The following is a 14,703-nucleotide window of genomic DNA, read 5'->3' on the forward strand; positions in this document are numbered from 1 at the left end:
ATCTCAATTCTAAATGATTGCCTCCTTGTCCTGTAACTGTACCACTGCATTTTAGGTTTTCCAGCCAGGGGAAACAACCTCGTATGTACTTTGTCAATCCCCTTCACAATCTTGTATATTTCAATGAGATCACCTCTTAATCTTCTAAGCTGTAGAGAATATACACCCAATTTACTCAACCTCTCCTCATAGGACAGCCCCCTCATCCCAGGGACCAATCAAGTGAACCTTTACTTTATTGCCTCCAATGCAAGTATATACTTCCTTAAATATGGATACCAAAACTGCACACGGTATTCTAGGTATTGTCTCTTTAAAGCCCTGTACAATTGTAACAAGACATCCTCATTCTTGTACTCCAACCCCATTGCAATAAAACCCAACATGCCTTCCTAATTTCTTGCTGTACCTGCATGCTAACTTTCTTTGTTCCTTGTACAAATACACCCAAGTCCTTCTCAACATCAACATTGGCAAGTTTCATATCGTTAAAAAAAAATTCAGATTTTCCATTCTTTTGACGAAAGTAAGTAACCTCACATCTCCCCACATCATACTCCATCTTGTTTCCCACTCATATAACCTGTCTATAACCCTTTGCATCCTCCTCACAGCATACATTCCCATTAGCTTTGTATCATCAACAAATTTAGATAAATTTTGTCTAGGTCATGAATACAGATTGTAAATAACTGAGGCTGCAGTACTAATCCTTGTGGCAATCCGCTTGTCACAGCCTGCCAACTCGAAAATGCCCAATTTATCCTTACCCTTTGCTTCCTGTCTGTTAACCAATCCTCTATCTATGCTAATACATTATCCCCAGCTCCAAGAACCCTTATTTTGTGTATTAATCTTCTGTGCGGCACTTCATCAAATGCCTTTTGGAATTCCATGTATACTACTTCTACTGGTTTCTACTGAAGGTAATTGTTAAAACTTCCTTAATAATAGATTCCAGCACTTTCCTGGTGATTGATGTCAGGTTAACTGGCTTGTAGTTTCCTGTTTTTTCTCTCCCTCCTTTCCTGAATAATGGTGTTACATTTGTTAACATCCAAATTGCTGGGACCCTTCCAGAATCTAGGGAATTTTGGAAAATCATAACCAGCGCATCCACTATCTCTGCAGCCTCCTCTTTTAGAACCCTAGGATTGTAGACCATCAGGTCCCAGGGATTTGTCGGATTTTAGTCCCTTGAGCTTCTCCAATACTTTTTCTCTACTAATATTAATTATTTTAACTTCCTTTTTTTAGCCCCTAGGTTACCCTCTACTTCTGGTATGTAACTTTTGTTTCTACTCTGAAGACAGACACAAAATATTTAATAATAAATAATAATAATAAATATAAATATAACCATTTTCTCATTTTCCCATGTCTTTGCTTCAAAGGGAACATTTACATGAACTCTTCTCTTCATTTCTATATACTTGTAAAAGCTCTTAAGTGTCACGACGCCTTAAAAGGTGTTTCAACAAAGTTGCCTGTGAACAATGTATTTGTATGTGTGTGTGTATATTCTTACCCATGGAGTGAGAAATTCAATTTTAAAATAACCTAGCAGCAAGCCTTTTTACTTAAAAAAGGAAAGGTTAGTTGATTTCACTCAATTGCTCTGGAAATTACCTAAGAAAAGATAAAGTTACTAACACATACACAAAGATTAGTTACAAATAAAGATAAAATGATACTTATAAATGTAAATCAAGGTAAGTCGAAATTAGGCGCAGGCCTGATATGATTTGAAGTTGAGGTATGTTGTTTGAAGTGCAGGTCTTGAGGTTGTAGAGTTGTCTCTGCAGCTGCGATGGTTTCCAATGTCGAATTGCCAGAAGTAGCTTTAGCAGGTGAGTTTAGTGGGTGGAATCGAGATTCACAGGGAGGAGAGAAAGTTCATTTCTTCTGGCGTGGCATTTTCAAACTGCCTAATTATTTACTGCAGAAGCTGTGGCTGTTTCTAGATGCCTTTCTGTCTCTCTCTGGGTTGAAGCTTCTTCAAGATGGTTCTCTATGGATCTCTCATAGCTTCCTGCCCTTTTCAACACTTTATGCAGGTAAGCTAAGATGGCCACTGTTATCATGTGACCTACACAAAATGCCAAGTCAATTCCCAAATAAGGCATTGACAGTTCAAACAACCCTTCTCCCACCCGTGGTTCTTAGCTTTTATCCTGGTCAAAGCACAATTTGGAATATATTGTAAACTAGAGTAATAATGGAGTCTGTGTCTATGAGTCTATGTGTGTGTGTGACTTAACTGAATTAAAGGCAGCTGGTCTGAAGGCTTTGATGTAATAGAAGATAACCTAGGTTTGAAATGTTAAGTAGGTAAAAATAGGTTCTTTACCTTTTTAGGTGGGAAGGTTGAACATTTAAGTCTTGTCAATTATTCAGATCGTGGAAAATATGTTGTTTTCCAAATTAAGGGCTTGATCTTTTAGGAATATTTGTTATTCTTTTACTAACATGTAACTTTTCCAATGACATTATTTGAAACAGAGTCAGCCATGGCTCAGTTGTTCGAACTCAAGTCCTACTCCAGAAACTTGTGCACAAAAATCTAGGCTGCGGTGCAGTGTCAGAGGTGCTGTCTTTCAAATTAAACCAAGGTCCTGCCTGCTCTCTCAGGTGGGCTCAGCAGATCTCATGTGAATATTTTGAAGAGCCCAGGACTTGTCCGTGGTGTCCTGCCAAGATTGATCCCTCAACCAATGTCACTAAAACAGATTATCTGGTCACAATCACATTGCTGCTTGTGGGAGCTTGCTGTACACCAATCCACTGCCATGTTTCCTACATTACAGCAGTGATTTCCTTCAAAAGTACTCAATTGGCTGTAAGGGCTTTGGGACATCTTAAAGTCAGAAAAGACACCAAATAAACGCAGGTCCTTCCTTCTTCAAACAGTTGAAGGATGGAAAGCCAGTGTATCTTCACTTTAACCTACATTTATTTGACAAAGCCTGTATTTGAAAGGCTAAACCACCTTTTACCAGCTGCTGAGATTTCAGCATTTCTGCTTTTATTACATGACTGATGGTCTCCAATTATCTTTAGACGGGTTTATGTTGCCCTTGCATGTGCGTTGGTTGTCTTCATTTAAGCTTTTCTTCAGGCTGAAAATGTTTATTTGGCAATGCACGACTGCCCTACTAAAAACAACCTTTCCTGCTGGAAACGCTCATCTGCTCCCCCCATGCCACTTCAAAAAAAACACTGTTGGTTTGCTCCCCTCACGTACAGATCTGCAAAAATCTCGAACAGTTAACGGTCCTTTCAGTGCAGAAACCTTTCCTTCCTTCTTATGTGAAATAACGAAACAACCAATGGATTAAATACTTTAAAAAAAAACTCTTCTACTTCAAGTAGTTTCTTTTGGTAAACAAAAACATATATGTGTACATTATTGAGGATGGGGTGTTGGGAAGTTAAGAGCAAACACAAGAAAAATGTGAAAGTTTTCCTTTTAATTTGCAGCATGGACAATACATTGAAGACTCAAGTCTACTTGACTCTTTAGCTGGCGCGTGGCGCCTTGTACCAAAGCAACCGGGACGAGTGCTCGACCAACCGACCTTGATAGTGGAGTGACGCTCGTCATTGATTTTTTTTTAAACCATTGGCCACGCCCCGTTTCTTCCTCCTCCCCCCCCCCACCTTCCCCTCACAGCCAATCGAAACGTGCAAACACCGAGGACGGTCCAATAGCCTCCTCGGAAAGGCGCGATTGGCTGGCGACCATCAAGCTAGGGTGATTCCCGAGGTTATATAAAGGAGTCGGTGGACCGGCGGCGGGGCGGCCGAGAGAGAGAAAAAAAAATAAGCATCAGAGTTGCCGAGGCCGAGTTGTCTCCGCGTCTTTTGGCCAGTGAGGGAGGTATTGAGTAAATTAATCATATATAAAAAAGAGAGAGACGGCGAGCGGCCGGGGTAGGGGGGGTTAGGGAGTGACCGGCGACATTAATAACTCCGAGGAGAAAGAGAGAGAGGGGGGGGGGAGAAACATTTTTTTTAATTTAATTTAAAAAAAAAAAATTTTTTGAAAAAAAAAAATAAAACACACCAAAGAAAGAAGGGGAATCGACTAATTTATTTAAAGTAGAAATAGGGGCCTGGAAAATGGCCGGCGACAGCGGCACGTACGAGGTGGTGACCGGCCGGTATTTAAAGGACAGGGATGAGCCGCCTTTCCCCGGCTCCGAGAGAGAGAGAAGAGGCGGCGGCGGCGGAGAGCTGGGGAAGGGCGACGAGGATGAGGAGGAGGAGGAGGAGGAGGAAGAACATTCTGGAAGGAAGCTCCTCGCCGCCTCTTCCACCACCACCGCTACCACCACCTCCTGGGCGGCCTCCGGCTACGAGCTGATCGACGGCACCTGGTACCGCAAGAGGCTGGAGAGAGGGGCGACCAGTTACACCGAGGTGCTGCTGGGCGCCGCCGACGAGCAGAGGCGGGCTGTCATCGCCGCCTTCCACCAGCAGCCAGCCCCCGGGCACCGCCACTGCACCATGGAGGAGACCTACAAAAATGTTTCAGAGAACTACTGGTGGGAAGGTGGGTGCACCCTCCCCTCCCCCCTTCGGACTCCAGTTCTTTTATTTGCCCACCTCCCTTGGCCGGGGTGGGGGGGGGAGGCTGATTAGTGGTGAAAATATCTGTGCTTTAATGTGACTTTTCTTTTAGAAAACATCCCCCTTTCCTGATGAATGGATCCCTGTGTTGGAATGCAAAGTCAAAATCTTCACCAGTGTTTCTTTATGGAACTTTTTCTTTCCAGAGGACCTGACTCTCCCTCTGCTGACTAGATCTGATGTTTTTGTCATGTGACTTTTTTTTGGTTGGTGGGTGGCTGGGTGGGGGGGAGGGCTTGGTTCCAACCTTGAAAGGTGGGGGAGGGGAGGGGGGGGGAGTGGGGGGTGGAATCATAATGTTTGTGCCCAACTTATGAAATTGGTTTGATGTTTTAAAATGCTTAGAAAAGTCACGGTGCGGAAGGAGGCCATTCAGCCCATCGGGTCTGCTTCTTGGCAGTCATGGCAACGCCGAGATTTTCTTTATTCGCTCCCCCCTCCCCTGATTTTTCAGCAAAGGAAGTGTTAAAGCGCCCAAGTCAGGTGTGAACGAATATTGTTTAGCACTATTTCAAAATTTGTTACCATAAACTTTAAAGTTACCAATTTTCTGGACTTTGACTTTAAATTCCAAGCACACTGTTAAACCGCTTGTCTTGCCTGTTTCCCCCCCCCCCCCCGGTCTCTAGTTTCCTTAACGTTTTTCAGACCTAGAGAATGAAGGACCAGGAAGATACCCATGCAGTGAACATGGGGCCATTGAACTGACTGCTAGAAATTGAACCAGAGAGATTTGAGCTGAGGCTGTTCCCCAGCTTGTTTCTGGGAAACTAGGCACTTCTCCTGAAGGCCTAGAAAGATAGAGAACTCAGTGGGGGCTGGTAGGAGAATGTATTGAATTGTAAACATTATGAAAATACACAAACAAGCTGAAAAACACAAAACTCTAAAATTCTGTGATGGAGGATATTTAGATTATTTTACAGCATTGAGTTGACCTTCCTGTGGTATGAAGGAAGTGATGTAGCTAGAGTTTGTGTGGGCAACTTGGGTTCATGGTGCCATGTTTGTTTGGAAGTCTGAGCCATCTCCTGTTCAAATAATACTTGCTCAATTTCATAATACCAATTGAATTCAGCTCTATTTCTGAAGTTCTGAATTGACTCAACTACGTTTATGTTGTAGAACTCTTGGCATTAATGACGTAATGTGAAGTTATCCAAATTTCAGTTCCTTTTTTATATAGTTGGCTTATTGCTTAGAAAAGAAAGTTTGCAGAATGTTTAAAAAGTCCATAGTTGTAGTACCTACTTCAGTATTTTTCATTGCTCGGGGGTTCTACTATTTGGGTAGCTCATTAAGAGCATCTAGTGGCAGAAAACCATTATTGCAGTATGATGGTAAAAGCTAGTTTCTTGTACAATTTCAATATTCATTGGAGCATGCCCATAGCACAAATTTTCAGGCTGCAATTTATTGCCCAAGGAGTTTGTGACCAGAAATATGCTGTGGAATGGTAAGTAGCACTTGAGTTGATCTACGATTATATGGAACCTGCATCCTTCAAACTTTTTGATTACCAACTTTTCTTTCCACTAAATAGCATGATAATCTGTAATACTAAATTTAGAAAATATTGAATATATACCATCCCATTTCATGTGAAAAACAGATATGAATGATCTTGGATTTGATTGTTTGACAAGTCTTCCAAGTAGGAGTCAGCACTGAGAATGAGTTGCCAGTAATGGTTCATGTAGAGAAATGGGCCATACATGCATCCCCCAAATTTCAGCACTTGCTGCAAAGTTTTGGAACTTAATTCCAAGATCGTGTTTGAGTGGGAACTCATTGATCATCAGTTGAGATACCATGTATTTAACTTTATTAATGCAAATCTCCAAGCAAATAACAAGCATGCAACAAATATTACATAACGCTTGGAGCATTTTACTTGGTGACAGCAAAAGATCTTAAAGTTGGAGAATGCAGGGAGAATTGCAGGAAAACCAAATAAAATCAGACCTAGATAGGTAAGCTGATAAGTGGCTAATGGCATTTAACATGGGCAACTGTAATGAAACTTGGGAGCGAATAAAACAATGACAGTTAAATCTAGATGGCCATAGGATTCAGGACATAACAGAGGATTTAAAGATATTAGTTGATTACTTCCTGAAACCAACATTACTATTGCTAATAACAGCAACAAAATCTAACTGGATGTTCAGATTTATAGCCAGAGCGATAGAGCACAAAATATTGGAGGTGATGAAGAATCTGTGCAAGGTGCTAGTATGACCACACCTGGATTAATGTATAGAGTTCTGGCCAACATATGACAGCAAATATATTCTGATATTCAAAACAACAGAGAAGACACCCAAAGTGAAAATTAATGTAAGACACGGATCTCTGAGGAACAGTTGAAGAGTCTGAGGTTCTTTGGTGGGGTGGAGGCCTGGGGAGATTTTTACCTATTTAAGATTCTTGAACATATTTACTAATATGTTTTTAGTTTGCTGTAGACCCCTAAAGCAAAGGACAGGAGATCAGCTTGGAAAAGTTTAAAATTAGTTAATTTATGCAGAGAGTGAGGAAAGGAGGAATGGACTCCTTTTGGTAGGAGAAAGATGGTATAGAAGCATAAAGAATTGGAAAGCTATGAGGGAGTGGCTTGCCCTCTCTTTTCCTATATTGTTATGAACAGTAAAGGCCAAGTAACTTTGGAGGCTGAAGCTTCTCTACAAAAAATATCTTAATTATCCACAAACTCCTACCATGAATTTACCACACTTGAAGGTGAAAAGGAGACGATTGCTCAGGCAAGACAACTTCAGAGTTACCAATGGAAGATGATGACCATGACAAATATTTCTGTTGTATAAAGAGAGCAAAGTCTTAAAAGAAATAGCAACAGAAGGATGAGAGAAAAGTTATAATCAATTCAAAGGCACGAGAAACACAAAATTCCAAGCTGAGTTATTTTGAAGTTCTGACCACCTAAGTAGGGATGGCAAACCTATTGAGTCACTCAGAAGACAACTATAGAATTGAAGTCAGGAATTGTGGGAAACAACATCATAAGCTTGAGTTAATGTAGAGAAGGATTGAAACAACCACTACAAAAACTGTTAAGAGGCTCCAAATCTGTAATTCTGCATTTGAAAGCCTGACATAAGTTTGATTCCAAATTGCATTGGGCCTAGATAAGTATTAGTCTGATGGAGTAAACTGACTGAATAGCAATGGCCTTTTTTCTGCTGTGTTGTAAAAGCAGAGTAAACTTTAGTATTGCTGAAAAAGAGACATCGATGTTTGTACGCTTTGTACTCAACAGGACAAAATCGCAAGAATACCAAATCTCAAAAGGAACAACAATTTATATCAAAGGCTGGTGGATTGGATCAAACAGCACATCTCTTTGACTGTTTACAACAAGCAAAGTACTGATTGTACTCAACCAACCCATGCTTGCAAAACTCAAAGCAGTGTCCAATATTAGATGTGATTCAGCAATCGGACAGCATTTACTAAACGGTCTCGATTGTGCGAAGAATTACACTAACAGCCGTTTTAGGATTATCAGTCGGGCTCATGGTATGGCTCATTTGTGTGTGCTAGAAGCTGCATATATTCACACACACAGCCCTGCCCTTTGCAAGCAGAAAAAAACCTGTCCACGCATCTTTCTGTGAAACATAAAGCTTGGGGGAGAGCCATTCCCTGGTTCATTCCCCATGGCAATGCCTTGACCAACCAGTTGACTTTGAATTTAAACAAAAGCTTGGCAGTTAACTGTTCCCAAGTGCGTTCTCCATGACAACGTCTCTATCAATCAGAGTCCACTTTCCGATCAATCAGCACCCTCTTCTCATGCAGTATAAATTACTGTTCCCTTTGAGATTTGGTATTCTTGCAATTCTATCCCGATTAATGAAAGATGAAAAGCTTCAACAGCATATCTTTTTTTTTCAGCAATACTCAAGTTCTCTACTACCAAGGGACTAAGGGTAACTTTGTTTCAAAAACCTGTGAATGCAGTCCTGATCAAATGGTGATGGAGTTTGAGATTAATGCTTGTTTTGAATAGTGTGGCAAAGGTCATATCACTGAATGTGTCCATATGCAGCAACACCTGTAAAACATTCGGGCTTGGGCTGATAAGTGGCAAGTAACATTGTGCATGGCACTTGTGTGGCACATCTCCAGCTTTCCAACAAGAGAAAATCTGACCATCTCCCCTTGATGTTCAAGGGCATTATCATCACTGAATCCCCCATTATCAATATCCTGGGGGTTGCCATTGACTAGAAATAGAACTGGACCAGCTAGCTGCAAGAGCAGAACAGTGGCTGGGAATTCTGCAATGAGTAACTCACCTGCTGACTCCCCAAAGCTTGTCCACCATCTGCAAGGCGCAAATCTAGAGAGTGATGGGATGTTTTCCATTTATCTGGATGAGTGCAGTTCCAGCCACACTCAAGAAACTCAACACCATATATGACAAAGTAGTCCACTTGATCATCACTCCACCTACCACTTCAAACATTCGCTCCCTCCACTACTGACCAGCAAACTGTGTACCATCTACAAGATGCATTGCAGTAACTAGTCGGAGCTCCTTCGGCATCGCTTTCCAAACCTGTGACCTCTACCGCCTAGAAGGACGAGGGCAGAAGATGTGGTAACGCTACCACCTGCAAGTTCCACTCCCAGTCGTACACCATCCTGACTTGGAGCTATATAGCTGTATCTTCACTTGGTCAAAACCCTGGATCATCACTATGGGTGTACCTACACCACATTGACTGCAACAGATCAAGAATATGACTCATTACCATCTTCCCAAGGGCAATTAAGGGTGGACAACAAATGCTGCCCTTGCCAGCTGCATTCGCATCCCATGAGAATATCTGGAGACTATCTTTTATGTATTTGAAACATGATGTTTTGAAGCTCACTGATGTCTGTTGAAATCCCAGAGTCATGGTTTAAGAAATTTCATAAGTTTGTGCATATTTCATTTCAAAGTCCCGTTCAATTTTAGCAACATTAAAGGATGCTTTAGGAACTCACACAAAACACGATATCTCGGATCTTGGATGTTGCGAATTTCGTCATTGGCACCTGTTGCTTGCGCTTGAGAGATTAGTCGAAGGACTGTTTCTGTTTTGATCAGACGCTCCTCTTTGGCAAAAAGTTTATATTGTGAAATTGTATTTTTCTTCCTGGGTTCCTTACTTCTGGAATTTTTTAATGCTCCTGAAATATGTAATCTACTGGAAATATGGAGCATGCAGCAACTGTTAAAATGAAAACTGTCCAATGAGGTGTGTTTGCTGCTATATTGTGATAGCTGCAGATTGAGTTTTCCGTTTTATTAGGGGTTCATTCATCTGCAGGTGCTGGGGAAGGGGTGAACCTCTGTATGACTCAGAAGTTCCAACTGTTTCATCTGAAATAATGTTATCTTTTAACCGTGCTCTCAGAAACATTTAACTTCAAAAAAGCTTTTATCTGAAATTTAAGGCTGTCTCCTGAAGGATTGGCTGATTAGAGGAAATATTCTCTAACCACTGATAGGATTGAAGATCAAATTCATCATTTTGTGTACAAGAAATTGTTGCTGTTGTAGGCCAGGATAAACCTACTGCTGGGATTCACAAATATGTATATATAAAACATGCTCACATGCAATGGATCTGTTTTGGAAAGTGAAATATCCAAGGTCGCTTATGCATAGGAATTTTAAGATTGACTAAATTGATCTTATGGAATCTTACAGCTACCAAAATGTGGAAATATTTGTATAGGTGATTAATACTGAATGTGTTGGTAATATAGTTAGGAAAATCAGGAAAGGAAACACCCTATTTCATAGTAAATTGTTCCAGGAGGCGCATTACCATCATACAGATTATAGTGTAAACAGTACATTTTTTAATAAACAAAAGGAACTTCAATGATGTGGGAAAGGAACACAATGAAGTATTATGATCTTTTGGGAGTTTTCTGCATAGCTGCAACCTTGAGGACCACAATATTACCAGTAAAAGCCATCACGATTATGTAGATAAATCCAGTAATGTATAAGTCCTGAAATAGCAATTGAGCTTTTAGCACAAATCAATATGAAGTGAAGAATATTTTTAAAAATAAGAACTTTTAGAAGTAAATGTAGAGAATCAAACAAAAAACATTGTAATTTACAAAAAAAAAATCAAATATGCAAAAATATGAGAGATGGAAAACCAGGAATGCTGTAAAATCTGTGGGAAATTGTAAAAGTGAAGAGAGGGACAGTAACTTGTGCCTAATTTTAGCTTTATCAAATAAAGCTTGATTGCAATACCAAGAATAATTTTACTAGAAACAGATTAAAAACTAATAATACGTAATGGAACACTGAAAATCCATAGTGCCAATCCACTGAACAATGCAATGGTTTTAGACATCTAAAGTATGCAATTGAGAATGCACAGATTTGAGCTGTTTTGCTGTTCTGTTTGTAAATTTCTTGACTTTACAGTCATCAGACAGAACCTCAAAGGTAATAATCTCTGGATTATTACCTGAACCACATGCAAATTGGCATAGGGCAAATAAGATTAGAGAGGCAAATGTGTGGCTCAAAGACTGGTGTGGGAGAAGTGGGTTCTGGTTTGTGGGGCACTGGCATCAGTACTGGGGAAAGTGGGGGCTGTACCGTTGGGATGGTTTATACCTGAACCATGTTGGGACAAGTGTGCTTGCAAATCGCATAACTGGGGAAGTAGGGGGACTTTAATCGAGAAGTGAAGTATCAAATTTGGGTGGAGGTAGCAATTCAAGGTGTAGAGTCAAGACAGTAGAGCAAAATGAGAACTGAGGATCAGAGAATAGCAGGGACAGAGGAAAAAACTAAGAATCCATCGACTTTTTACAAAGGTAACAAAGACACAACTGAAGGCTCTATCTGAATGCACGTAGTATTCATAACAAAGCAAATGAATTGATGGCCCACATTGAAGTCAATAAATATGATCTGATAGCAATTACGGCTGCAGGACAACAAAGGTCGGGTCCTTAATATTGAAGGGTACATGACATTCAAGAAGAACAGGAAGCTAGGTAAAGGTGGAGGGGTAGCACTGTTAATCAAGGAGAGCATTGGTGCAATAGTTAGAGATGACCTTGATTTAGGAGATCAGGATGTAGAATAGGTTTGGGTGGAGATGAGCAATAGTAGGGGGGAAAAGTCATTCGTGGGAGTGGTCTACAGTCCCCCCTAACAGAAGCCACAGTGTAGGACAAAGTATTCAAGAGAAAATATTGTGTGCTTGTGATAAAGGGATGGCAATAATCATGGGTGATTTTAATCTACACACAAACTGGAAAAATCAGATTGGCAGTAGTAGCCTGGATGAGGAGTTCTTAGAATGCTTTCGAGATAGTTTCTTAGAGCAGCATGTTCTGGAACCGGAGCAGGTTATATTAGACTTGGTATTGTGTAACATGACAGGATTAATTAATGACCTCAGAGTAAAGGCACTCGTAGGTAGCAGTGACCACAATATGATTGAATTTTACATCCAGCTTGAAAGGGAGAGGAGTGGGTCTAAGACTGGTATCTTAAATAAGGGTAGCTATGTGGGGATGCAAGCTGAGCTAGCTGAAGTGAACTGGGAAACTAAGTTAGAGGATAGATCAATAGGGAAGCAGTGGCAGACATTTAAAGGGATATTTCAGAGTATTCAGAATAAGTACATTCCTACTATAAAGAAAAATTCTAAGCAAAGGACCCACCATCCGTGGTTAACTAAAGATATTAAGGAAATATAATAGATAATAAGGAAATGGCAGAAGAAATGAACAAATGTTTTGTTTCTGTGCTCACTATAAAGGATACAAAAAACATTCCAGTAAGAGCAGCAAATCAGGTGAGCAGGAGAAAGAAATTAGTGAAATTGAAATCACTAGGGAAACGGTACTGAGCAAATTGATAGAGCTGCAGGCTGACAAGTCTCTGGGTCCCAATGGACTACATCCTAGTGTCTTAAAAGAGGTGGCTAATGAGGTAGGTGATGCGCTGGTGTTAATTTTCCAAAATTCGCTAGATTCTGGAAAGGTTCCACCAGATTGGAAGGTAGCAAATATTCCCTCTATTCAAGAAGGGAGGGAGACAGAAAACAGGAAACTATAGGCCAGTTAGCTTGACATCTGTTGTGGGAAGTTATTAGAATTGATCATTAAGGAAGTTATAGCTGGGCACTTAGAAGAGCTCAAGACAATTGGGAAGAGTCAGCATACTTTTGTGAAAAGAAAATCATGTTTAACCAATTTATTGGAGTTTTTTGAAGGAGTAACGTGCAGTGGATAAAGGGGAGCCTGTAGATGTACTGTACTTGGATTTCCAGAAGGCATTCGATAAAGTGCCACATCAAAGATTATTATGGAAAATAAAAGCACATGGTGTAGTGGGTAACATATTAGCATGGATGGCAGATTGGCTGGCTGGCAGAAAGCAGAGAGTATGCATAAATGGGTCTTTTTTGATTGACAGGATGTGACGAGTGGAGTCCCACAGGAGCCTGTACTCAACTTTTTATGATTTACGTCAGTGCATTAGATAAGGGAAGTGAAGACATGGTAGCTAAATTTGCAGATGAGACAAAGATATGTAGGAAAGTATGTTGTGAAGAGGACATGAGGTTGCAGATGGATACAGATAGGTTGAGTGAGTGGACAAAGATCTCACAAATGGAGTTTAATGTGGGATAATGTGAAGTTGTTCACTTTGGCAGGAAGAACAAAAATGCAGGGTGTTACTTAAATGGAGATGGCTGCATAATTCTGAGGTGCCGAAGGATCCAGGTGTTCCAGTACATGGGTCACAAAAAGTTAGCATGCAGGTACAGCAAATAATTAAGATGGCTAATGGAATGCTATCCTTTATTACAAGAGGGATTGAACATAAAAGTTAAGGAAGTTATGCCTCAGTTATACAGGGCATTGGTGAGACTGCACCTCGAATACTGTGTGCAGCTTTGGTATCCTTTTTTAAGGAAGGATGTAAATGCATTGGAGGCAGTTCAAAGGAGGTTTACTAGATTGATACCTGGAATTAGTGGGTTATCTTATGAGGAAAGGTTGGACAGACTGGGCTTCTTTCCTTTCCACTGGAGTTTAGAAGAGAGAGGAGTGGTTTGATTGAAGTATACAAGACCCTGAATGGCTTTGACCCTGAATGGCTTTGACAAGGTGGATGTCGAAAAGATGTTTCCTCTTGTGGGTGAGTCCAGAACTATGGGACATTGTTTTAAAATTAGGGGTTGCCCTTTAAGGACAGAGATGAGGAGAAATCTTTTCTGAGGGTTGTGCGACTTTGGAATTCTCTGCCTCGGAAGGTGGTGGAGGAGGGGCCATTGAATATTTTTAAGGCAGAGGTAGATAGATTCTTGTTAGGCAAGGATCAAAGGTTATCGGGGTTAGATGAGAATGTGGAAATCGAACAACAAGGAGGTCAGCCATGACCTTATTGAATGGTAGAGCAGGCTCCTGTTCCTATTTATTATGTTCTTATGTCATTTGGTTGTATAGGACTTGAATGTTGCTGAAAATAGAGACGTGTTGCTGAAGCTTTTCATCTTGCACTCATCAAGACAAATGCAAGAATGCCAAATTTCAAACCATCACAACAGTTTATAATACAGGAGAAAAGGGTGCTGATTGGTCCGCAAGTCAATTCTGGCCAAGGTGTTGCCATGGAGAAAGCAACTGGGAACTATAAGCACCAGGGTGCTTCAAAAAAGGTGCAAGGCTAGAACATATTCCTTTTGTTTGCAGAGAACGGGTCCCTGTGTCTGAATGTATGTCGCTTCTAGCATGTATAAATGGGCCATGTTACGAGCTTGACTGGTTATCTTAAATTGGTTTTTAATGTAGTTCTAAGTGCACTCAGGACTGTTGAGCAAGGGCTACCCAATTGCGGAATCCCATCTAACAAAAGTTTTGTTTTGGGTTTTGTAAGCACAGGCTTGTTGAATGCAGGCTGTACTCTGCCCATTATGAGCAACTGAAGCAACATGGTATTTGATTTGGTCAGCCAATCACATGGATATACGGACTACATACCTGGTATTCCACCAG

General features: G+C 40.7%; 1 protein-coding gene across 1 annotated transcript in view; it reads left to right on the forward strand.

Annotated features, from left to right (window-relative positions):
• The first annotated feature begins 3,798 nt into the window (after positions 1–3,798).
• Positions 3,799–14,703, forward strand: part of LOC144691785 (uncharacterized) — a 32,072-nt gene continuing 21,167 nt past the window's right edge. The window contains exon 1 of the mRNA XM_078560250.1: positions 3,799–4,555. Within this exon, the coding sequence (XP_078416376.1) occupies positions 4,123–4,555 (433 nt within the window). The 5' untranslated portion in view covers positions 3,799–4,122. The remainder of the gene's footprint in view (positions 4,556–14,703) is intronic.

The sequence above is a fragment of the Cetorhinus maximus genome, chromosome 16 (genome assembly GCF_964194155.1).
Source record: "Cetorhinus maximus chromosome 16, sCetMax3.hap1.1, whole genome shotgun sequence".
NCBI classification, from domain to species: Eukaryota; Metazoa; Chordata; class Chondrichthyes; order Lamniformes; family Cetorhinidae; genus Cetorhinus; species Cetorhinus maximus.